Source organism: Anolis sagrei, chromosome 2 (assembly GCF_037176765.1).
Source record: "Anolis sagrei isolate rAnoSag1 chromosome 2, rAnoSag1.mat, whole genome shotgun sequence".
Classification (NCBI taxonomy): Eukaryota; Metazoa; Chordata; class Lepidosauria; order Squamata; family Dactyloidae; genus Anolis; species Anolis sagrei.
Genome location: NC_090022.1, coordinates 178,498,363 through 178,522,958, shown reverse-complemented (window position 1 = coordinate 178,522,958; position 24,596 = coordinate 178,498,363). Strand labels below are relative to the sequence as shown.

The following is a 24,596-nucleotide window of genomic DNA, read 5'->3' as shown; positions in this document are numbered from 1 at the left end:
CCAATCGCGCCTGCGATGCAGGTGGGATTGTGAGCAGGGCCTCTCCAGATGAATGAAGAGATTGTGTGGGTTCATACACAGAGATGCGGTCACGCAGGTAGGTGGGTCCCAAACCGTTTAGGGCTTTGTAGGTAAGCACCTGCACCTTGAATTGGGACCGGAAAATGAATGGCAGCCAGTGGAGCTCCTTAAACAGGAGGGTTGACCTCTCCCTGTAAGGAGCACCAGTTAACAACCTGGCCGCCGCCCGTTGGACCAATTGAAATTTCCGGGCCGTTTTCAAGGGCAGCCCCACATAGAGTGCATTACAGTAGTCCAATCTGGAAGTGACTAAGGCATAATATAATATAATATAATATAGTATAACATAATATATTGTATATACATATAATGTTTATAATATTACAATGTAATGCAATATAATAATATATTATAGTTACAATATAATAATATGATATTATAGTTATATAGTTATCTTACATGTAATATTACTAATAATATTATGATATAGTGGTATGGTGCAATATTGCAATGTTTAATGCTGATATTGTACTATGCTAATAATATAATATATTGTATGTAATATATACCCTGTAAGTCGCTCTGAGTCCCCTTAGGGGTGAGAAGGGCGGCATATAAATGTCGTAAATAAATAAATGAATAAATAAAATATGTGCAGTGTGCACAGGAATTCATTCATGCTTTTTTTCAAATTATAAACTGGGCCTCCAACAGTTTGTGGGACTGTGACTTGGCCCAGCTTGAGGACTCCTGCCCTAACTCTTTAAAATAAAAATTATTTTGAAAATGAACACATTCTGGCTACCAGTATTTAAAAACTCTAAAATCAGGACAGTAAATAAAGAACAATAATCAGAAATCACGGGAATTCCAGACAAGAAACAATCAGGGCCAGCTAACACCTCCCAACGAAGGATTTCCCCAGACAGGAAGCAGCCTGGCTTTGAAGCTGCAAGGCCATTAAATGCTAATCAATATAGCCCATTGCAACATTATTCCACAAATATATAAACCTAATTTCCTAGTTTCCAACAGACCTCACAACCTCTGAGGATGCTTGCCATAGATGTGGGCGAAACATCAGGAGAGAATGCTTCTGGAACATGGCCATACAGCTCAGAATACTCACAGCCATTCAGGTTATCTGCTTTGAACTGGAACTAGCTTGGGGACCCGGCGTTGCCCGGGTTATTTGAGAAAGGACTATTGTATCCAGTTTGGCCTTTATCAGTTATTTATATGGCTGGCAGTGGTCTCAGGAAGTTAGTGATGGTACTGCGAGTCGCATAATCTGTGGTCCATCCTCCTCCAAACTGCATCAGGATGTAGAGTGGATCATGGGGGCTCTGTGTGCCAAGTTTGGTCTTGATCAGTCATTGCATGAGTGTCGCTGTGGTCTCAGGAAGTGAGTGGAGGTACTGCAAGTCCCATTATCCATCGTCCATCCTGCTCTAAACAGCACCGGGATGTAGAGTGGCTCATGAGGGGTTGGTGTGCCAAGTTTGGTCTTGATCGGTCATTAGATGAGGGTTGCAGCTGTCTTGGGAAGGGAGTGGAGGTACTTGAAGTCCCATCATCCATCGTCTGTCCTGCTCGAAAGAACACCAGGATGTAGAGTGAGTCAGGGGGGCTCTGTGTGCCAAGTTTGATCTTGTTCAGTCATTGGTGAGGGTCTCAGTGGTCATAGGAAGTGAGTGAAGTGATTGCAAGTCCCATCATCCTTCTCCAAATTCTTCTAAACCGCACCAGGATGTAGAGTGGGTCATGCTGGTTCTGTGTGTGAATTGTGCTCTTGATCCATCATTGTTGGCAGTTGTATTGGTCTCAGGAAGAAAGTGGAGGTATTGGAAGTCCCATCATCCATGGTGCATCCTCCTCCAAACCATAGCAGGATGTAGAGTGCATCATGGAGACTCAGTGAGCCAAATTTGGTCAGCAGTGTAGATTAATAAAATCCAGTGTAGATTGATGAGCAGTGTAGATTAATATAATCCAGTTCATACAGATAATATGGATCTGCTTTGACAATCTGGATTATATAGCAGTGTAGAAAGAGCCTTGGTCAAGTCACACTCTCTCACTCGGTATAATATTCTTAGAGGCAATTTTTAAGAATTTCCCTGAGGTCCAACTTTTGCCTTAGAATCATAGAATCAAAGAGTTGGAAGAGACCTCACGGGCCATCCAGTCCAACCCCCTGCCAAGAAGCAGGAATATTGCATTCAAATCACCCCCGACAGATGGCCATCCAGCCTCTGCTTAAAAGCTTCCAAGGAAGGAGCCTCCACCACTCCGGGGCAGAGAGTTCCACTGCTGAACAGCTCTCACAGTCAGGTTCTTCCTAATGTTCAGATGGAATCTCCTCTCTTGTAGTTTGAAGCCATTGTTCCGCGTCCTAGTCTCCAGGGAAGCAGAAAACAAGCTTGCTCCCTCCTCCCTGTGGCTTCCTCTCACATATTTATACATGGCTATCATATCTCCTCTCAGCCTTCTCTTCTTCAGGCTAAACATGCCCAGCTCCTTAAGCCGCTCCTCATAGGGCTTGTTCTCCAGACCTTTTATCATTTTAGTCGCCCTCCTCTGGACACATTCCAGCTTGTCAATATCTCTCTTGAATTGTGGTGCCCAGAATTGGACACAATATTCCAGATGTGGTCTAACCAAAGCAGAATAGAGGGGTAGCATTACTTCCCTAGATCTAGACACTATGCTCCTACTGATGCAGGCCAAAATCCCATTGGCTTTTTTTGCCGCCACATCACATTGTTGGCTCATGTTTAACTTGTTGTCCACAAGGCCTTCCTTTGCGTTGCTTCAAATCGGAGTGATTACACTCTGAGAAACCCAGGGTGGGGAAGAGTCAGAATCAACTCGGAAGTTGGACGCTTTGTGTCACTCTACTCCTTTAGTAAGACTTTGTTGCTTTCATCGCCCCGCCCACTGCAAGCGTGGCGCTCGATGGCACCTAGCATTCCCCGCGCACCTAGCATTCCGCGCGCTGCCCCCTTCCGGCCTTTCCTCTCCTTCTCCGGAAGCGGAAGTCGTCTGGCGACAGGGGGATGCGGAAGTGCCGGCGACGGCGGGGCAGCTCGGTTGCCCAGCGGTTGCCACCATGGCAGCGGCTGAGGGCCCGGGAAAAGGCAATGGCGGCGGCGGGAGCGGGAGCCCGGCGGCCTCAGGAGGTGAGCTTGCCTGGGCCGGAGGAGCCCTTCCTTGAGGGGACAGCAGACAGCACACAACGCCAAAGGGGTCGCTGGCAAGGCTTATATACAGAGGGCTCTGTGGAGCTTGTTTTGCCACAGGTTTTTATGTCAGGGAAACCGCACATGTGTGGCCTGGGGGAGCGGGTGCCCTTATTTACTGCATTTATTTCTATTTTAATTATTCTATTTATTTATACACCCCTATGCCTCAAAGTGGGACCCACAGATACAATGAGTAAAAACAGTACCACGAAGGTTGTTGTAGGTTTTTTCGGGCTATATGGCCATGTTCTAGAGGCATATTTTCTCCTGACGTTTCGCCTGCATCTATGTCAAGCATCCTCAGAGGTAGCGAGGTCTGTTGGAAATAGGAAAAAGGGTTTATATATCTGTGGAATGACCAGGGTGGGACAAAGAACTCTTGTCTGCTGGAGCTAGGTGTGAATGTTTCAACTGACCACCTTGATTAGCATTTGATGGCCTGGCAGTGCCTGGAGCAATCTTTTGTTGATTAGATGTCCCAAATTGTTTCTCTTCTGTTGTTTAGCTGTTGTAATTTTAGACCTTTTTTTAATACTGGTAGCCAGATTTTGTTCATTTTCAAGGTTTCCTCCTTTCTGTTGAAATTGTCCACATGCTTGTGGATTTCAATGGCTTCTCTGGCCATCAAATGCTAATCAAGGTGGTCAGTTGAAACATTCACACCGAGCTCCAGCAGACAAGAGTCCTTTGTCCCACCCTGGTCATTCCACAGATAAATAAACCCTTTTTCCTACTTCCAGCAGACCTCACCACCTCTGAGGATGCTTGCCATAGATGCAGGTGAAACGTCAGGAGAAAATGCCTCTAGAACATGGCCATCTAGCCTGAAAAAACCTACAACAACCCAGTGATTCTGGCCATGAAAGCCTTCGACAATACATAGTACCATGAAGGCTTAGGAAGAATCTCTTCCTCAAAGGGAAGGAAGGAAGTTGTGTATTTGTATTTATTTATTTATTTCCTATCCATTCCCTGCCATGCGTTGCTGTGTCCCAGTCTGTGTATATGTGTTTTGTGTGTGCATGTATTTGTGTATATGTGTGTTTGCGTTGCAATGTAATTTTTGTTTTTTGGCTTTTTTTTCTGCTGCGTTTTTCAGTGTTTTTATGAGTGATGGTCACTCGTTGGCCTGATAGGTGTATTGTCTCCAAATTTGGTGTCAATTGGCCCACTGGTTTTTGAGTTATGTTAATCCCACAAAGAAACATTATATTTTTATTTATATAGACTAGCTGTACCCGCCATGCGTTGCTGTGGCCAACCTTCTCTCCTTCTTTCGCTCCTTCCCTTTTCATCTTTCCTTCTCTCCTTCCTTCTTTCTCTACCGCTTTTTTCCCTCCCTTTTTCTTTTCCTTCCCTTTCTCCCTTTTCTGCCTTTTTCCTTCCTTCCTTTGCCTTTTGCTTCCATCCTTCCTTCCCTCCCTCTTTCTCTTTCTTTGTCTTCTTCCTTTGCTCCCTCTTTCCTTCCTTTCCTTTTTTCTTTCCTTCTCTCCTTCCTTCTTTCTCTACCCATTTCTTTCCATTACTCTTCTCTTCCTCTCTTCCTTCCTTCCTTCCTTCCTTCCTTCCTTCCTTCCTTCCTTCTTTCTCTCTTTCCTTCCTTCTTTTCCCCTTCCTTCCCACCCTCTTCCTTCCCTTTTTTCTGTATTTCATTTCTCTTTTCATCCTTTCCACTTTGGGGGGGGGGGGGGTTATGAGTGATGGACACTCATTGGTCTGTTAGGAGTGTTTTGTTCAAATTTCATGTCGTTTCGTCCAGTGGTTTTAGAGTTATGTTAATCCCACAAAGAAACATTACATTTTTATTTATACAGATTGCTTGTTTGGCTTATGTTAGCTTGGCCTATGTGTGTGTGTTTTCCTTTTTTTATATCTTAAGGTGTTGTATGTTTTTTCCCCTTTTTCCTTTTTTCTTTAATTCTAACAATGTATATTATTATTATTATTATTATTATTATTATTATTCACAAAGTGTACTTATTATAACAAAATTGTCTATATACAAAGTCACCAATGAATAGTAGTAATTTTACACTTTCCGATAACAGTAATAGCCATGTGTACCATTTGAAAAATGGGATCCTACACCAAGATAGCATCTTACAATAACAATTATAAGAATCATAATAATGATAGTTTTATTTCTTACCTGCCTCCCCTTGTGGCTCAAGGCAGCTAACAGTATATTTAAAACACATACAAATTGTAAAAAAAAAACAAAAAACCTCAGTACACATATTAACATGTATTTCTATACAATATTCATATTAAAATGTATTTCTATAAAATATGTATTAAATTACACAACACGTAGATTAAACAAAGGACAAATGTCTAAAATTCATGTTTAAAACAGTCTAGGTAGGTCTGCCAGAAGAAATAAGTCTTTAGATGGTTTTAAAATTCTGAGCTTCATTTAGGTTTGGTTCCACAGTTGTGGGGCAGTTGTGGGGCAGCCAATTGAAAGATCCTCTGCTTTAAAACCGCAAGAGGAGGAGACCCCACCAAACTCCAGAATAGCACTTTGGGGATAAACATGAAAACATCACGCTCCTCATTAAAGAATTTTTGTGAGCAAGTGGTTAGCTGCAGTGAATGATGAGGCAGTGGATTAAATAAGCAGAAGTGTTTGCCTTAATGCTACTGTTGTAATCCAAAAATAAATAAATCTCAGAATTGGGATGTAGAAGATATCAGTTAGGACCTCAGTGACCGATAATTGAATTGTGGTTCTAAATTATTGAATGCCTACCCAGTCCTTTACTGTAAAACATTTATTTGCTTTGTTTTTCATTAAATTTTATTATTTTCCAGGAAAGAGATAACTACTATTCCCAATAATTGAATGTTGTTTCCCTAGATGTGGCTGTTCTGTTGTCTTGTTCTCATTTCCTGCTAGGTGTTATCTTCCCTGGCAGGTGCAAGGAAGTGTTTGCAAAGCCACATAGAACAGGATCCTGGCTCTTTCTTGGATCCTGTTTAAGCATCAGCAAAGCAGCATGTAAACCTCTGACCTTGATTTCTTCCATGTTTTTGGAGTCCAAGTCACCTAGATCAACAGATAGGGAGGGCAGTATGGGGATTTTGTTCTCTATCCATGATTGAGCAGACAGAGTCTTTTTTTGTCTACTGTTGTAGCAATTTCATTTTCCAGTTAGATTAAGAACAAGTTCAACATGACCTAAAGTGGGTTTGCCTCTAATAATAGCTAGTCTGTAAACCTGTTATTACTTCTTATGAATGCTGATCTTGCCTGCATCTTTAAAGTTTTGGCCTTTGTTGTCACTCTTTGTAGATACCAATGCCTGGCTTGATTCCGACAAAGTCTTGGCATGCTGGTCAGCAGCTTACTATAGGTCAAGTTAATTTCAGGGAAGTAGCAATTTGTGGATCAAGCTAATTTAATTGTCCAAATGGACTACTACCATTCTTCCTCTCTGGGTTGAAGGCTGCAGGAGGGATGAGGTGAAGTTGCCAATTCCAAGAAATGGATGGGCTGTTGACATGACTCCAGTTTTTTGTGTCTACCTTAATGACTTTTGGCATGTGGAATCCTGTAAAAATCAGGCTGTTCCATTATATTGTATTTTCTGTGTTCTTTCTCTGCCATCTCTAGTATTTTCGCTGTAAGGGTATCCTCTCAGACTTGTACCTCTCTTCAGCACTAGGTACTTTTGTCTCTGAAGGGCAAAATGCTGAGATAATTCCTGTTCTTTCATTCTCAGGTAACCGACAGCTGAAGTACATCAGCTTAGCTGTCTTGGTGGTGCAGAATGCCTCCCTCATCCTCAGCATTCGCTATGTTCGCACGCTGCCTGGGGACCGCTTCTTTGCCACGTCAGCAGTGGTCATGGCTGAAGTCCTTAAGGGAGTCACCTGTCTGCTCCTTATCTTCATTCAGAAGAAAGGTGGGCATCTTATACCTCATGCTACATGCAATAATCACCCCATTCTCGTTTCTTGTTTCATAGGATGCATACACTATGGAATTAATGAAGTTCGACACCACTTCAACTGTTTTTGCTAAATCATGGGCAGTATTGTTCATAAGATCTTTGGTCTTCTCTTCCAAAAAGTGTTGGGTCTTCAGCAAACTACAAATCCCAGGATTCCACAGCATTGGGCCATGGCAATTAAAACAGTGTCAAACTATATTGATTCCACAGTGTAGGTGCACCATTAGTCAAGAGTATTTCTTTTGAGCTTTTGCCTTTTCAATCTAGTGACTCATTTGAAAAACCTAAAATGTTTTTCAACTGTAATCCTTTAGATGTATTATTGCTACATCTGGAATTGCCTGGTTATGATTTTGATGATATTGCTATAAAGATGAGAATGTTATGGTCCTCTTTCCCTGTGTGTCAAAAATAATATCTCTGTTAGAAAATAAAAATTCAATAATCTACTCAGATAATTAGGCCACAGAGTTAAATAAAGAGAAATCTGTACTTATAATAGTATGTAGATGATCACAAACATAAATTCCATTTAAAGGGGACAGAATGGAAGATTCCTCTGGCTATTATCTGCAATGGCAACAACGTATCATATTTCATTGCATAATAGTCACTTTTCTCCCCTTTTTGTTTGGTCAAAAAAGGTGGGTGCTACTATTATGTGAGCAAAAGGGGCTTTTTTTGTTACAAAACAGTAATTTTTTACTCAATCAATGTTAAAAATAAAAACGTCACTTACTTGCTCATCCATCCACAACTGAGTGTGTGTGTGGGTGAGTGTGTAGGTTGTTGGGTGAGTGGGTGGATGACTGTGTGTAGCGCAGTCCTAACTTTCTCAGCATGTCAGTTGCTTATATTCTTGTGTATTCTCCAAGACAAAAGTGGGCCTCCCTGTGCCATCACTGTTGTTCAGGCTAGAAAGGATGGGAGTGAAGAATCCTGTTTACCTTGCATGAGGGAAGGGTCACTTGGTGCATTCCTGAGCCATTATTATTGGCATTCCAGGCCTTTCTTGGCCCTTGTTAAAAGCTTGTTAGCAACCAAAGCAGTAGATTCTGACTGTTTCTCCTTCTCCAGGTAACGTGAAACAGTTTGCCAGCTCCTTGTATGACTCCATCGTGGTGCAATACATGGACACACTCAAACTAGCAGTGCCTTCTCTCATTTACACCCTCCAGAACAACCTCCAATATGTGGCTATTTCCAACCTGCCTGCAGCCACGTTCCAGGTGAGACACAAGCTCTGGGACTATACTTACATGCAGGGTTTATCAAGGCTTAGGCATTAGAAACTCATGTTTAAATTATTCACAAGTATCCTGCTTAAGTTTTATTCAATCACACTATACACAAGAGCCATTCCAATCCCTGTATCATCACCTCGAATGGTGAATATTCTGAATTGTATTACTTGATACTTTTAAACCCCCGTAGTAACTGTCAATAAAGTCTTATGGAAGTGGCTAGAAATGTCCTTTATTCTTTGCTTCTTTATTTTAATTCCATAATCTTTCATTCATTATACATGTAATCCCTACCCAGTGGAAACATTTGCTGTAGAAAAGTTTTGCTAGAAAAGTAGGTACCCAATGCTGCAGTGGAAAATATTATTTTTGGGCAGGATGTATGAGAGACAGTGTGTTCTGCTCCCCAAAAAGATGGATTATGTGATTATATACATTATACAAATCAAATAAATGGTAGGTTCTTAAGTTGAATTTGTTTGTAAGTAGGAACACATTTTAAAATGTAACTCTAGCCAAATATAGGTAGGTAGGTAGATCTTTGCACAACATAGGGAGGGTTAACACCCCTGTGGTGTTTGTTTTGCTGTCTCTGTACCTGTTCTGTACCTGTTCTGAAATGGAGCCCCCGGTGGCGCAGTGGGTTAAACCCCTGTGCTGGCAGGACTGAAGGTCGCAGGTTCGAATCCGGGGAGAGGCGGATGAGCTCCCTCTATCAGCTCCAGCTCCTCATGCGGGGACATGAGAGAAGCCTCCCACAAGGATGATAAAAACATCAAATCATCCAGGCGTTCCCTGGGCAACGTCCTTGCAGGCGGCCAATTCTCTCACATCACAAGCGACTTGCTCCTGACACGACAAAAAAAAAACCTGTTCTGAAGATTTCATTGCACTTTCTGTACCTGTGATAATTAGATTTTTAAAAATTTGGCTTGTTATGGAAACAAGGATTGGTGATAAAGCTTCAGTGGAGACACCTTTTCCCCATGATAACTTTTTCAAGAATGAATTTCCTTTTCCTATTGGTAGTTTTCTCTCACTTCTTGTTGTCTCACCTGAGTCATTTTTAAGTCGGGTGTTTGAAAGTTGGTAACTACCTGTATTCTGGTTTTGGTAGCTGGAAAAAAGAACCATCTGCACAAATACTGTCCATTTGTTCTCAACTATGTGGTTAGGCAATCATAAGGGCGAGAAACTTTATTAATGTGAACACAGATGTGGTTCGTAGTGGCTGTGCTCCCCTACTCCTGCTCTGCATTCTTTGACTCTCCCACCCTTTCCCTCGAATCACAGTAGGAATACACAGATTTAAGCAATCTGGTTATGCCTTTTTGACTAATGGGGAAGAAGAAAAATCTAGCACTAAGCTTTTGTAGACTTGTTTCATCATCTGCAAGTGAACAATCACATATGATGAAGTTGTCTGAGGTCATAGCAGTTTATGCTAAAAATGAATTTTTCCCATTTAGTCTCAAAGGTGCTTCAGGATCTCTATGTCTTTTTGTGCTCAAACTGATTGACAGGCTGTATTTCTGAATGCTATAGTATACACTGGTTTTGAATAAGCATTTCTGTTCCCCTTTCAGTTCACCAGCCCCTCCCTTATTGTCATAAACTTAAACTGTTACCTGAGTTTGTTCCCAATTTTATGAAATTGTTGCATATAACACACTCTCTAATGTTATATGGATAATGAGATGCAATGTGGACAGTGTTATGAGGCTAGATACACCCTCTCATCCAATGCATTTATCTGATCTCAGTAAGGGAGTCTGAATTTCCATAGCTATCTAGAGACTATGCATAGACAGAGTCCTGCCCTGACCGACAGCTGTCCTATTTTGTGACATATTGCGATGCCTATTAAACTGCACTGCCTTTTTCAGGTCACTTACCAACTGAAGATCCTCACCACAGCTGTCTTCTCAGTGCTAATGCTCCGCAAGAGCCTATCCCGTCTCCAGTGGCTCTCCCTCATGCTCCTTTTTGCCGGTGTGGCCATTGTCCAGGTGGAGCAGCAGCAGGCAGGGGGCAAAGGAACCCCTGGGGGCCAAGGGACACATCAGCAGCAGAGCTACATTGTGGGGCTGGTGGCTGTGGTGGTGTCGTGCCTCTCATCCGGCTTTGCCGGAGTCTATTTTGAAAAGATCCTCAAAGGCAGCGCAGGCTCAGTCTGGCTCCGTAACGTCCAACTGGGCATCTTCGGGACCTTGCTGGGGCTGTTGGGCATGTGGTCCACGGATGGGGCAGCCGTAGCTGAGCGTGGATTCTTCTTTGGCTACACCTCGCTGGTGTGGGCCGTGATTCTGAACCAGGCCTTCGGGGGCCTTCTGGTGGCAGTAGTGGTGAAATATGCGGACAACATCCTCAAGGGCTTTGCCACCTCCTTCTCCATCGTGGTGTCCACCGTTGCTTCCATCTACCTCTTTGACTTCCACCTCAACTTGCCCTTTGCTCTAGGAGCAGGGCTGGTCATAGGGGCCGTCTACTTGTACAGCTTGCCCAAAGGACCTTTGACCAGCCGGTCCTTAATGGGGACTGCTGTGCAGCAGCAGGGCCACCCAGCACAGAGCAAGGAACTTCCTTCCGTGACGACAGACGGCTTCCTGACCAAGTCAGTGCTGGTCAATTGAGAACAACAGACCACATTCTTCATACTTACCCTGGTTTTTGCAAAAAGTTTTCACAACACTGGGCTACCCCACCCCAGTCTCCTATGGTTCCCATCTGATTTTCTCTCTCCCTCATTTTGCTCTTTTCTTTTTCAATTGCTTTTTTCTTCCTTGACTTTGTGCAAAACTGTACGCATTCCTTTTCTGTTCCCAGCTGCTCCTTTGCTAGTCATCTTAACAGATCTCTCTCTTTCATTGGAACTGCTTCGTAGCACTTATGTAGCTCTTCTCCTAAAAGCTGCTTCTGCCATTGACCAAATCAAGCTATCCAACTTCTCTCAGCTCCCTCACACTTTTCTTGTTTTTTCATTATCCCTGTTTAAGAGCACTGACTGCTCCAGATGAAGCAGTTAAGGGGGTGGCTTTTGAATTGCTCACACCCTTTACTCTAAGACCTTTCAAGTTATCCCTCTTGTTTGGTCTACAGGGAGCAAATTTACAAAGAGATGTATTTTTATATGAACACTTTGAATGATGGATCAAAGTGGTGGTGGTGAGGGGGGAATGTGATATCCTTGTTTTTTGGACGGTAGAAGGAGATCTTACTTGCCATTTCAAGTCTACCAATATTCTGTGTGCGTGTGAATGGGGGTGGGTGTCTAAAGGTCACCTCAATGAAAGTGGTCAGTGGGGATTTGTCAAATTTGCCTATTATGGCAGATGTAGTTACTTAGAGTGGGAGAGAGTTGAGTACAGAGGGGGATTATGAAAAAGAACCCAACTCCGTGTGTGTAAGTTACCAAAGTATGGGATGGATGGGTTGTGAGTCCTGCATGGGGAAACTGACAATAGCTGGATTACTCTTATCTCCAGCTCTGGGTGTGTAATGAGACTTGTTGAATCATAGTGGAATGTGTGCTGAATCTGAGGCATCATTTATTATTTACTTCTTTCAGTGTATATTTGATGTCCATAAGCATCTGAAGGTCACTTGGGGTGGGGCATGGGAGCATAATCACTAGTTACTAATTGAGATTTCACCATGGGTGAAGGGCAAATGAATTGTCTCATTGAGGCATTTGGCTTGGAAAGAGCTTTGAGGAAACGGACTGGTTTACACAGGCTTGCCAAGTGTGGGTAGTGTGGAAGATAGACTTCCATCAACTCGAGAATGGAGTCAGGCGAGAAATCCTTTATATCACATATTTGCTGCTGCTGAGTGGAGATACTTGGAAACTGAAACTTGAATGCCAGTTCTTTTGGAACTGAAGGGTGCCTGCAGGGGTGAATGTATAGCAGGACAGTGAGTAGTCATCCATTTATTTTATGAAACGGGGTTTGAGTGTGTCCATCAATTGCAACCAGGATTCCTGGTCAGCTCTCAGCCACATACCATATCCGGTTGCAGCTTGGACAGGCTATTTTGCTGGGATGGCGAATACCAGAATTCTTCAATTGGGATGTTTCTGAGATTCTGGAGGTAGGAGTCCAAAAAAACAAACAAACAGCTGTATTGTTGAAGGCTTTCGTGGCTGGAATCACTAGGTTCTTGTGTGTGTTTTTGGGGCTATAGGGCCATGTTCTAGAGGCATTTCTCCTGACGTTTCGCCTGCATCTATGGCAAGCATCCTCAGAGGTAGTGAGGACCTCACTACCTCTGAGGATGCTTGCCATAGATGCAGGCGAAACGTCAGGAGAAATGCCTCTAGAACATGGCCCTATAGCCCAAAAAACACACACAAGAACCTAAAATATAGCTGCCCTTGAGCTCTGTAGAGGAGCCACTAAGTTGAAGGTAGCATGCCTCTGTAGCCTGCCAAGCATTTCCACATGTCCTTGGCTTTGACCCTCCAAGTAGTCAGTGTAAGAGGCCCTTGCAATCTGGAAAGCATGGTAATGTGGCAGTGGTGAGCTTAGTGGATCAGTTGTTTATGGCCTTTGCCATAGCTTTACAACTGAAGAGCAAACAGGGCAAACAGGCAGGTCATGCCCACCATGATACCTGTTTCCCAGCTGGCCGGGTTGAGGATTACTGCAGGTTGGCCTGCCTTTATGTATTTTCTACTGATTTGGGGCTGCTTGTTGGGTGGTGGGTTGAGGTGGAACGGGAAGCACTAACCCCTAGAGGGCCTGGGGATGGGGGTTTGGCGCCGGCAGTACAGGTTGGGTTTTTTTTGTGCTGGAGCGTGGGGAAAAGATAATCAGAAAGTAACACAGTGTATATAAATGGGATGGTTTTTTTAAAAGACGGTTGATTGTTTTCTACAAATCCTGCTTTTTTAAAAAGGAAAAAACAAAACAAAAAAATAACCTGTACTGTTTGCCAATGTACATAAACCACAGATGAATAAAGAGAGTGTATTTATTTAGCCTTATTGTTGAATGATTGAGGAAGCCTTGAATTGGGCAGCTTTCTGTCTCACTCACTGCATGTCTAACCCTATTAACACTGGGAAGGGATTGGGTTGGTTTCGTGGGAGAGGGAGGGGGCTTTCCTTCCATGGGGGCTTGGTCTGGGGAGGGAGCACAGTCAAAAGTCACAAGAGGCAAGCAGGAAAGGGCTGGTTGAAGATGTAGCAAGGCTTGGTGCAGGGCTGTTTTGTTTCTCGGAACACAAAGAAAGAAGGAAGCTGCTCACCATTGACTGGCTCTGGTTTACTTTTTGCTCATCGCCTGAAGTAGCTGCAGCAAAACCCCAAAAAATTAAGACTAGGATAAACAGGGTAACCTGCTGGCTAAATACATTTGGATTCTACTTTGTTTAGTTAATGTCAAACTTATAAACTAGTGGGATGGCTCTTCTGCAGAAATGTTAACTATAGGGATAGGAGCAAAATGAGTACCAATAAGAATTCTGACGCCCAACACACATGACATTTTTCCTCAGCCCCCAAATTGCTGGCATTGCAGAGACTCAGAAAATAATTCACACCTTGAATTCTCATTTTTGGGGATGCCTGAACTCTTTTTCCAAATTTTCAACTTAAGTTTCTAATTACTGCAATGTTTAAAATTTAGGGAGTAGAGGAAAATTTCACTACGGCAGGGACTGAATTCTTATTGGAAGGGATGCCTTCATTTTGCCCCCTGCAACGTCCTTTGTAGATGAGACCATTCAGCCCTGGTTTTCTCAAGGAATGATGGAGGTCTTCGTAATAAAGAGGTTCATAGATTGAATACTGAACTCTTGGGCTAGCAGGCTGCACAACCTGTGACCCTCTAGGTGTTTGGAACTTTAAATCCCAGGAGCCCAAGCCAGTTGTTCCAATGGTCAGGAATTCTGGGAGCTGAAGACCAAATACCTGGAGGGCCGCAGATTGTGCAGCCCTGGAAGGGTCTCACTTCAGCAACTCCTTATTTAAAATATTAAGATGTGGGAGCATACAATGACAGTCCAGAGTAACGATCTGATGCTGCATCTCCTGTTGAGATTGTTACAGAGTCAGAAAGATGGATTGTAAATGGTCTTTGAACGTAACCTTTACAATATTTATTTTTAATACGGCACATCCTATTATCTGGCTCCTATCCCGACCTTATGTTATTAAAGGGTCCCGTTCTGGGCCTGGGCCTGTTCAACATCTTTATTAATGACTTAGATGAAGGGCTAGAAGGCAGGATCATCAAGTTTGCAGACGACACCAAATTGGGAGGGATAGCCAATACTCCAGAGGACAGGAGCAGGATTCAAAACGATCTTGACAGATTAAAGAGATGGGCCAAAACTAACAAAATGAAGTTCAACAGTGACAAATGCAAGATACTCCACTTTGGCAGGAAAAACGAAATGCAAAGATACAGAATGGGGGACGAGAGCAGTACGTGTGAAAAAGATCTTGGAGTCCTTGTGGACAACAAGTTAAACATGAGCCAACAGTGTGATGTGGTGGCAAAAAAAGCCAATGGGATTTTGGCCTGCATCAGTAGGAGCATAGTGTCTAGATCTAGGGAAGTGATGCTACCCCTCTATTCCGCTTTGGTTAGACCACACCTGGAATATTGTGTCCAATTCTGGGCACCACAATTCAAGAGAGATATTGACAAGCTGGAATGTGTCCAGAGGAGGGCGACTAAAATGATCAAGGGTCTGGAGAACAAGCCCTATGAGGAGCGGCTTAAGGAGCTGGGCATGTTTAGCCTGAAGAAGAGAAGGCTGAGAGGAGATATGATAGCCATGTATAAATATGTGAGAGGAAGCCACAGGGAGGAGGGAGCAAGCTTGTTTTCTGCTTCACTGGAGACTAGGACATGAAACAATGGCTTCAAATTACGAGAAAGGAGATTCCATCTGAACATGAGGAAGAACTTCCTGACTGTGAGAGCCATTCAGCAGTGAAACTCTCTGCCCCGGAGTGTGGTGGAGGCTCCTTCTTTGGAAGCTTTTAAACAGGCTGGATGGCCATCTGTCAGGGGTGATTTGAATGCAATATTCCTGCTTCTTGGCAGAATGGGTTGGACTGGCTAGCCCATGAGGTCTCTTCCAACTCTTTGATTCTATGATTCTATGGAAGATATTCTTGAGGTACTCATTTTTTAAGTGTGCAGTGCTCAATTTCAATTCATATTCCTGCCATGCATTTTTCAAAGAAATTCAGGATTGGTTGTTAATTGTGACTTGGAAGACACAATTGCTAGGTGGGGGGTTCTGGGAGTTCTAATTCAAAAAATGTTAAAGCCTTCATTTTTTAACTGGAAGTTGGATGGGAAAGAGCATAAAAGCGAACTAGTCCTGGATGTAAAGTCAGAGTGAAGTTTACAAAAGGTGCCTCTACTACAACTTTGAAATATTGGAAAGGGATGTTAATATGAGCCACCCACACCAGAGTTCAAAGGACAGTTCTCATTACACTGAGGGCATTTATAATAGTCTTCTGAGTGGATGACACATTTTACTAGGTTCCTCTATTTTCACCCCAACTTTGTGAAAGCTTGGAAAACAACAATCTTATCCTGGCTGGGGGATTCTGAGAAATATAGTCAGAAGAACAGCCGGTTTGGACCATACCACTTCAGCCTGCAGGTGAGGAGGGACCATGTGCTTGAACTGAACCTCTATACAACAAACTCCTTACAACTAGGGAATGAGATTCAAAAAGGTCTGGCCTAGATGCAGAAGGACCAGTAGTGCTTTCCTATTGTACCTCCTTTGTAAACAGAAAGTCCATCACTGTCATCTCTGGATCTGTTTGAAGACCCAAGAAAGACTGAAACAAGGAGAGATGATGCCAGAAGAGAGAGTATAATATTGGAGAACCTCAGCGATGAGACAGGACAGCTTATGTTTTGCACATAATTTTTTTTTAAAGTAGAATGGATAGCAAGCCCACTCTCAGTGGAACAATCTATGAACAGTAGTTACTAAAATAGTCTATTCGGTCTTCAGTCCCCTCATCCCCCTTCCCCTGCAGTTTAGAATCACAAAAATATTACTGTCAGAAAACTAAAACAGCATCAAAGCAACAATCTTTATAATCAGCCACAAAATAGGGGGTTACCAACTAATTTACTCCTGGTGTGCCCTGGACCTTGATTTGGTAAATACTGGTATTTTAGCTACCTGTGCTATCCAGGCCCAAAGCTTTGACGTATTACATACCCTCCAAACACCTTGATCCCACTTTTTCAGCTGTATTTAAAATACCTGTTTCTCCTCCTCCTCTCCTTTTTTTATCCTCCGTATGCTTCAAGTGCCAGAAACTGAATTGAAAGAGCACAAGTAGTTTGCACTCTGTTAATTCAGCAGGAGGAAAAAGAGGATAAGTATCTTGTTTTCCCAGTAATTTCAGGCAAAAGCCCACTGCTGTGTCTTATCTTAGCATCTTTCCATCTTGACCATACATTGATATTGCTTGGACAATTTTGCTTCCAGATTCCATTTGTAGTGTGGCATTACCTTTTCGGGAGGGTATACTGTCCCAAATTCCCACAAACGGCATTCTGGAAGTTGTAATCCTCCCCACTACCCAGTCACTTGCTGTCGCCTAGCTGCTTTAGTTGGGAAAAGCCAAAAACAGAACAGCTAATCGCAATCCAAAACTCTGCTTTTCAACACCAACTTGGGAATCCTTGAAGTGGTGTCCCAATTGAACAAAGACACCTAACTGAGGAAATGTCAAAATATCAGGCTTTGATTTACTCCCCCCCCCCCCCAGCTCTATGTGAGATAGCAGCCATGACATAAAAACATTTCTATGCTTTTAAGCATTCCTGACTTCGCACTCAGCAATATTTGCATTTTGATTACGCAATGAATAGGATTTCATTATGGTCTAGGAAATACGCAGTTGGTAGTATCAGGGGAAATGTTCAGGAATGGGAAAAAAGCCTTTTGTGGCATCATTGCCAACTTCCTCATTTCTTTTAGTTATTCTATATGCTAACGTCATACATATTTCTACACTGATGGTTTCATTTCCTCCCCATGTCCTCCTGCTACACCTAAAAACCAGATTCTTTGGAAATTACAGCTGTAAAACCAGCTAAATATTGCAAAACGGGGGAAGTGCTTAATAATGCCCCAGAGGAGAACTGTAAACTTCCTGGTTTATAATGTGGTTTCTTTTGGGTCATACGTATGCTATCCTGTCCCAGGATCTGGAAATTGTGGTGCATAAAAGTGACCGATCAAGGATTGTGTCTGCCAAAGTATTAAAAGGGTGAGCAATGCCTCCTGAAAAGGTAGCATTCTCAGAGTTAAGGGCCTAAATACTCCTAAATCCCTAGATCCTATCTGATCTTAGAAGATAAGCAAGGATCAACCTGGTTCGTACTCATGTAGGAGATCACCAATGAGTACATGTGCTGTTATTAACTCTTATTTCAGAGAGAGGAACTTCTCAGTATCCCTTGCTGCAGAAAACCTAAAAATGAACTGTGTCACCATAAATTGACAAGCAGTTTGAAGGCACGCATACATGTAGTTGCAGCCTCTAGTTACTAGGCTTGGGCAATCCATGGTTCTAACAAAACTAAAGTTCTGGTAGTGAAAATTTCAGAACTCTAACAAAACTCTCAAAATTTCATGATAAATGGCAGTTCCTAATTGGTTCTGTCATTAAAATCACCAATAATGAAATAATAATTAAATTTTGAAAGTTTTGTTAGAGTTCTGAAATTTTCACCACCAGAACTTTAGTTTTGTAAGTACTTTAGAACCATTTAGAACCATGGATTGCCCAAGCCTACTAGTTACATCTTTGCCTCTCCATGTAGCTGGTTGAGGAAGGTGAATGTTTTTTGTCAAATAAGCGAAGTGACACATCGTAGCTTAATGTATATATTAATTTTGATACTGATGAATATTTGTAAATCAGTTGCTCCCTCTTTCAACATTTCAGGTGTTTTAAATTTATTGTTGTGAACCTTCAGATAGTTTCCAATTTACAGGGAACCTAAGGCAACTCAATCATTATTTTTGAGGCTGAGAGTATGTGACACATTTAAGATCACCCAGTGAGTTTTCATGACTGAGCAAGGATTTTTTACCGTGTTTTCCAGAGTAGTAATTCAAACCGCTATGCCACGGTTTAATAATGAGTGTGTGTAAGTGAGTAACTGGGTTTATTTTCCCATGAAGAACTGCCTGAGTTAGTATTAACCCTTTTGCCTTCCTTGCCTCATTAACCACAACAATGTTCCCTTCAGCTAAAAAGTAAGCTCAGCAAAAATAGCATCTTTGATTTTAAGCAATAGGCCTTACTGTCATATTTGCTTCTATCTCATGCCTAGTTTCAGTCATAGAGAAAAAATGAATGAACAGTAATAAACAACTAACCTGTCCAGGCACTTTGCTTAGATCAGGAGGCCTCAAACTTTTAAAACTGAAGGCTGGTTCATGGTCCCATAGACTGTTGGGGTTTGGACTATAGTTTGAAAAAAGAAAACATGAGCAAATTCCCATGCACACAGCACATATCTTATTTGTAGTGCAAAAAACATGAAAGAACAATGCAATATATTGTCAAAGGCTTTCATGGCCAGAATTACTGGGTTGTTGTAGTTTTTTTGGGTTATATGGCCATGTTCTAGAAGCACTTTCTCCTGACGTTTCACCTGCATCTATGGCAAGCATCCTCAGAGGTAGTGAGGATGCTGAGGATGTTTGCCATAGATGCAGGTGAAACGTCAGGAGAGAATGCCTCTAGAACATGGCCATATAGCCCGAAAAAAACTACAACAACCCAACAATACAATATTTAGCCAGCATAAACTTACCAGTATTTCAATGGGAAGTGTGGACCTTCTTTTGGCTCATGAGACAGTCAAGTTAATTGGGATTGTTGTTGTTGTGTGCCTTCAAATTGTTTCAGATTTACAGCAATGCTAAGTCTAAGGTGGGTAAATGACCTTGGAGAGCTGCATCCACTCCACGGGCCTAAGTTTGGGGACCCCTGGTTTACAATATCAAATTTGGCATATCCCTCACACTTTAAACCAGGGATCCTCAAACTAAGGCCCGTGGGCCGGATATGGCCCTCCAAGGTCATTTACCCGGCCCTCGCTCAAGGTCAACCTAAGTCTGAAACGACTTGAAAGCACACAACAACAATAACAACAATCCTTCTCATCAGCCAAAAGCAGGTCCACACTTCCCACTGAGATACTAATATGTTTATATTTGTTAAAATTGTTCTTCATTTTAATTATTGTATTGTTTTTAAGCGTTTTGCACTACAAATAATATATGTGCAGTGTGCATAGGAATTCATTCATGCTTTTTTTCAAATGATAATCCGGCCCTCCAACAATTTGAGAGACTGTGATCTGGCCCTCTGTTTAAAATGTTTGAGGAACCCTGCTTTAAATACTCATGCTTTGATGTGTTTTTGTGCTCATAATCTGGAGAGATAAGCAACGGGGCATACCATGATGTTCCCCAAATGTTTTTACCTTGCTTATCTGTAACATTTGTGCTTGAGTCTGTTGCTTAGGGTAGCAGGGATGACTTACTAACTGATCACTTTGTGTATCTCCCTCCCAAATAGCTATTTTCAGACAAACCGTACAAAGTAGTTCAGGCTGCAAGGGGATGCTTTGCCTGTGATCAATGATTTGATTGCACACCAGAAAAACTCCATGTTAATGGGGCTTTGTCTCTTATAGCCATGGGAGGAAGTGAGCTCTTGCCGAAGACGCAAACTCTGGCCTTGGCTACTGGAAATCTTATCTGGTGCTTATTGTTGAACTGTAGATTTTACTCCTATATATTGCTGAGTCTATCTCTGGAGCCAGGTGCATTTGGTTTGTAGGTTTGTTTGTTCAATGAAAACTGTATTTTTGGCAAGTTTTGAATTCTGCTCCCTAGTGATAGATTCCACAATCATGGAGTAACATGGATCCTTCTACTATAGGCACATACCAAACACTGGGTTGTTGTAGGGTTTTCGGGCTATATGGCCATGTTCTAGAGACATTATCTCCTGATGTTTTGCCTGCATCTATGGCAAGCATCCTCAGAGATAGTGAGGTCTCACTACCTCTGAGGATGCTTGCCATAGATGCAGGCGAAATGTCAGGAGAGAATGTCTCTAGAACATCGTCATATAGCCCGAAAAAACCTACAACAACCCAGTGATTCTGGCCATGAAAGTCTTCGACAATACATTATACCCAACACTCTGTGGTGGAAATATGACATTGTCACCATGCCCAGTGCTCCCCAAATTTGGGTGCTCCAGGGTTCCTGGAAATCCTTATTCATCCTCTGCAGATCTCAGAGAGAATGAGAAATTGCACAAGGACATCAAGACCAACTTTGGCTTTGTTGATGACAGACAGGATTTCCAAGTGTTCAGAATTCCAGAATGAGATTGTTGTTATATATTGAAAATCATGTACAGTAGAGTCTCGCTTATCCAACATAAACGGGCTGGCAGAACACTGGATAAGCGAAAATGTTGAATAATAAAGGAGGGATTAAGGAAAAGCCTATTAGACATCAAATTATGTTATGATTTTACAAATTAAGCACTAAAACATCATGTTTTATAACAAATTGATAGAAAAAGCAGTTCAATACATGGTAACGTTATGTAGTAATTACTGCATTTATGAATTTAGCACCAAAACATAACAATGTATTGAAACAGCTGTGGATCCAGGCAGAAGGCAGACTGCGTTGGATAATACAGAACATTGGATAAGGTTGGATAAGCGAGAGTCTACTGTAATTATCTGTTAGCTTTCTTCCAGGAAGCTCAAAGTTAGTGTAGAATACTTCTTTTCCTGCCACTTTTTTCCTCACACAGTAATCCTGTAAGGCAGTGGTTCTCAACCTGGGGTCCCCAGATGTTTTTGGCCTTCAACTCCCAGAAATCCTAACAGCTGTTAAATTGGCTGGGATTTCTGGGAGTTATAGGCCAAAAACATCTGGGGACGCCAGGTTGAGAACCACTGCTGTAAGGTAAGGTAGATGTAAAGAAAGTGACTTGTTTGAGGTCTCACCAACACTGGCATAACCTGTTAGCTCAGGGGCAGCTATAGCTTAGAACAGTGTTTCTCAACCTTCCTAATGCCACGACCCCTTAGTACAGTTTGTTATGTTGTGGTGACCCCCCAAACATAAAATTATTTTCGTTGCTACTTCATAACTGTATGTTTTGCTACTGTTATCAGTTGTAATGTAAATATCTGGTGTATTTTCATTGAACCAAATTTGGCACAAATACCCAATACACCTGAGTTTGCATACTAGTGGGGTTGAGGGGGGGGGGTTGATTTTGTCATTTGGGAGTTGTAATTTCTGGGATTTATAGTTCACCTACAATCAAAGAACATTCTGAACTCCACCAACAATGGAATTGAACCAAACTTAGCACTCAGAACTTCAGTGACCAACAGAAAAATTGTAAAGGTTTGGTGGGCATTGCCCTTGAGTTTTGGAGTTGTAGTTCACCTACATCCAGAGAGCACTGTGGACTCAAACAATGGTGGATTGGAACCAAACTTGGTATAAATACTCAATATGTCCAAATGTGAATATTGGTGGAGTTTGGGGGAAATAGATCTTGACATTTTGGAGTTGTAGTTGCTGGGATTTATAGTTCACCTACACTCAAAGAGCATTCTGAACCCACCAACAATAGAATTGGGCCAAACTTCCCACACGGAAATCCCATGACCAACAGAAAATACTGTGTTTTCCGATGGTCTTCAGCGACCCCTCTGACACTCCCTCGCGACCCCTCCAGGGGTCCCGACCCCCAGGTTGAGAAACACTGGCTTAGAATAACCTGTTAACCTGGGATAAATATAGCTTGCTATAGGCAATTTGCTTGAGGGCAGGGAACCAAATAAGTGAATTGCACTCTTATCTTAACTTAATCATTATTTGCTTTCCTGCTTTCTCCTAGGATTTCATCTAAAGAAAAAGGATCCTAAAGTATTGACAGAGACAACCGGCAAGACCTCAGTAGGGTTTCATCTCCGGCACTTTGAAGGGCTGAAGAAATCCAAGTTACAGATTTGGCTTTGACACTTCGTAGGAGTCATATTTTACATCTGTTCAGAAACCTCTCTTATGATGGCAGCTTTTTGGCTTTGCCCGTCATATAGAAGAGGAATCCACATGCTTTCAGTTCAAACTGGCTGTCCTTTGAGGCCTGGTTCACACCAGCACAATTCATGCCAAAAAGCAAGTGAGATCGAGCAATGGTTTTCCATTTGTGACCATCACAGAACAGCTATCCAACTTATTATTTTTTACGTAGTGGGGCAGCCATGATTGCCTCTCAGTCCCAGTCATCAGGACTTGTTTTGGACTCCGACTTGCACCTTCTGAAGGTCTGATTTGGTTTACATTTCAAGAACTTCTCCTGCACTCCATCATAAAACATTGTCATAGGTTGCAGCATTTGAGACACTGCCGTATGCCTGTTTCTCTCCATGCTCATGCCTCTTTTTCCATCGTGAAGAGACTCATAATGCTCAAATTATTTGTGAAATTTTGAGCAGTCCTGATAATGTGTTATCTTATCTGGTTGTGGTTAAGATTTTTATATATTTTTTTCTTGGACCAATTTGGGGAGGAGAGCATCACAGCTCTGTTGCCTTTTCAAGTGGTCTCAAACAAATGCTTTTCAGTGGAGTCCATTACCTGATGCCAATCATAGCATGGGATTTAGAGGTACATTAAGGAGTTTATGTCTATACACATTTTGTGACATAGGAATCCTCTGAACGGCATTTTGTTTGTGAGGATTTAAATGTTCGGTCCACTACAGCCTGGGAATCCTCTGGCCAACCAGATGTTGAACTACAACTCACAGCAGCTTTAGTAAGGATCATGAATAGAGAGGAATGTTGGGAGCTGCATATCCGGAGAGCCAAGGTTTTTATCTTATCCACATCTTTCTGCATCTGTGGATAGGGATTGATTTCCAGTTGAAGGTTACTCCCTTGAAACCGCAAGCTCAAAACCAGTGTCTAATTGGTGCCAAAGCTTGGTTTGTTCTGCTGAGAGCAGAACAACTTAACCAAAGTGTTGTTGAAGGCTTCCATTGCTGAAATCACTGGGTTGCTTTGAGTTTTCCATGCTGTATGGCCATGTTCCAGAAGCATTCTCTCCTGACGTTTCACCCACATCTATGGCAGGCATCCTCATTGGCAAGAGAGGATTCTATATCTGTAGAATGTCCAGGGTGGGAGAATGAACTCTTGTCTGTTTGAGGCAAGTATGAATGCTGCAATTTATCACCCAATGACATTCCACAGATATATAAACCCCACTTGCCTAGTTTCCGACAGACCTCACAACCTCTGAGGATCCCTGCCATAAATGTAGGCGAAATGCCAGGAGTGAATGCTTCTGGAACATGGTCATATGGCCCGGAAAATTCACAGCAACCCAACTTAACCAAAGCCCGACTCATGGATAAGAAATGTGTGGACCTCCAAGATGTTGCTAGATCGCAGCGCTTTAATTTCCTTACAATTTAGTTATAGCCAATGGCAACTGTAGCCTTGAGTTGGGCATTTGCTCACCCCTACTTTAATGGCACTGTTTGGGTTTTGACAGATTTGTCATGTAAAAGAATGGGACCAACGCATTGTTTGGAATCGGGCATTTCCGATCTTGCGACCCACAGAGAAGATGAAAGGTTAACATGGACTTTTGAGCAGCTATTTGTGACTCCAGGAAACCAAAAGCCCTGATTTTTTTAAAAAATTGCCATCCCTGGCTCATTGCTTCTTACCTCACATTAAGAGGAGGAATTATAGTATGCAGTAAGTAGGAATTACAGTCCCAGCTTATCTCCTTCCTCTTTCGTTGTTGTGGGACTAAAGCATTGCACTCAGTATTAATTATCTTATGAAGAAACTGCTTAACGAATTCCATGCTCGGAGTTCTATTTTAGGTGCTCATGATACTGCTTGTTTCACTGACGTTTTTTAACTTTTTTATGTAGACATTAATACAGCTTTGTAAGCAAACACATGTGGAATGGTCATTTAATCTGAGCTGAATCTCTGTGGCTATGGTTGTAAAATGGGCATTTCCTAAGGGCAGCAAAACATTAG

At 42.3% G+C, this 24,596-nt stretch overlaps 1 protein-coding gene across 1 annotated transcript; it reads left to right on the top strand.

Annotated features, from left to right (window-relative positions):
• The first annotated feature begins 2,986 nt into the window (after nt 1-2,986).
• Nucleotides 2,987-24,509, top strand: SLC35A2 (solute carrier family 35 member A2). The gene is made up of 5 exons (XM_060763138.2): nt 2,987-3,203; nt 6,992-7,174; nt 8,300-8,451; nt 10,353-11,080; nt 22,430-24,509. The coding sequence occupies exons 1-5, from the start codon at nt 3,134-3,136 to the stop codon at nt 22,455-22,457; spliced, it is 1,161 nt and encodes a 386-aa protein (XP_060619121.1). The 5' UTR covers nt 2,987-3,133; the 3' UTR covers nt 22,458-24,509.
• The last annotated feature ends 87 nt before the right edge of the window (nt 24,510-24,596 follow it).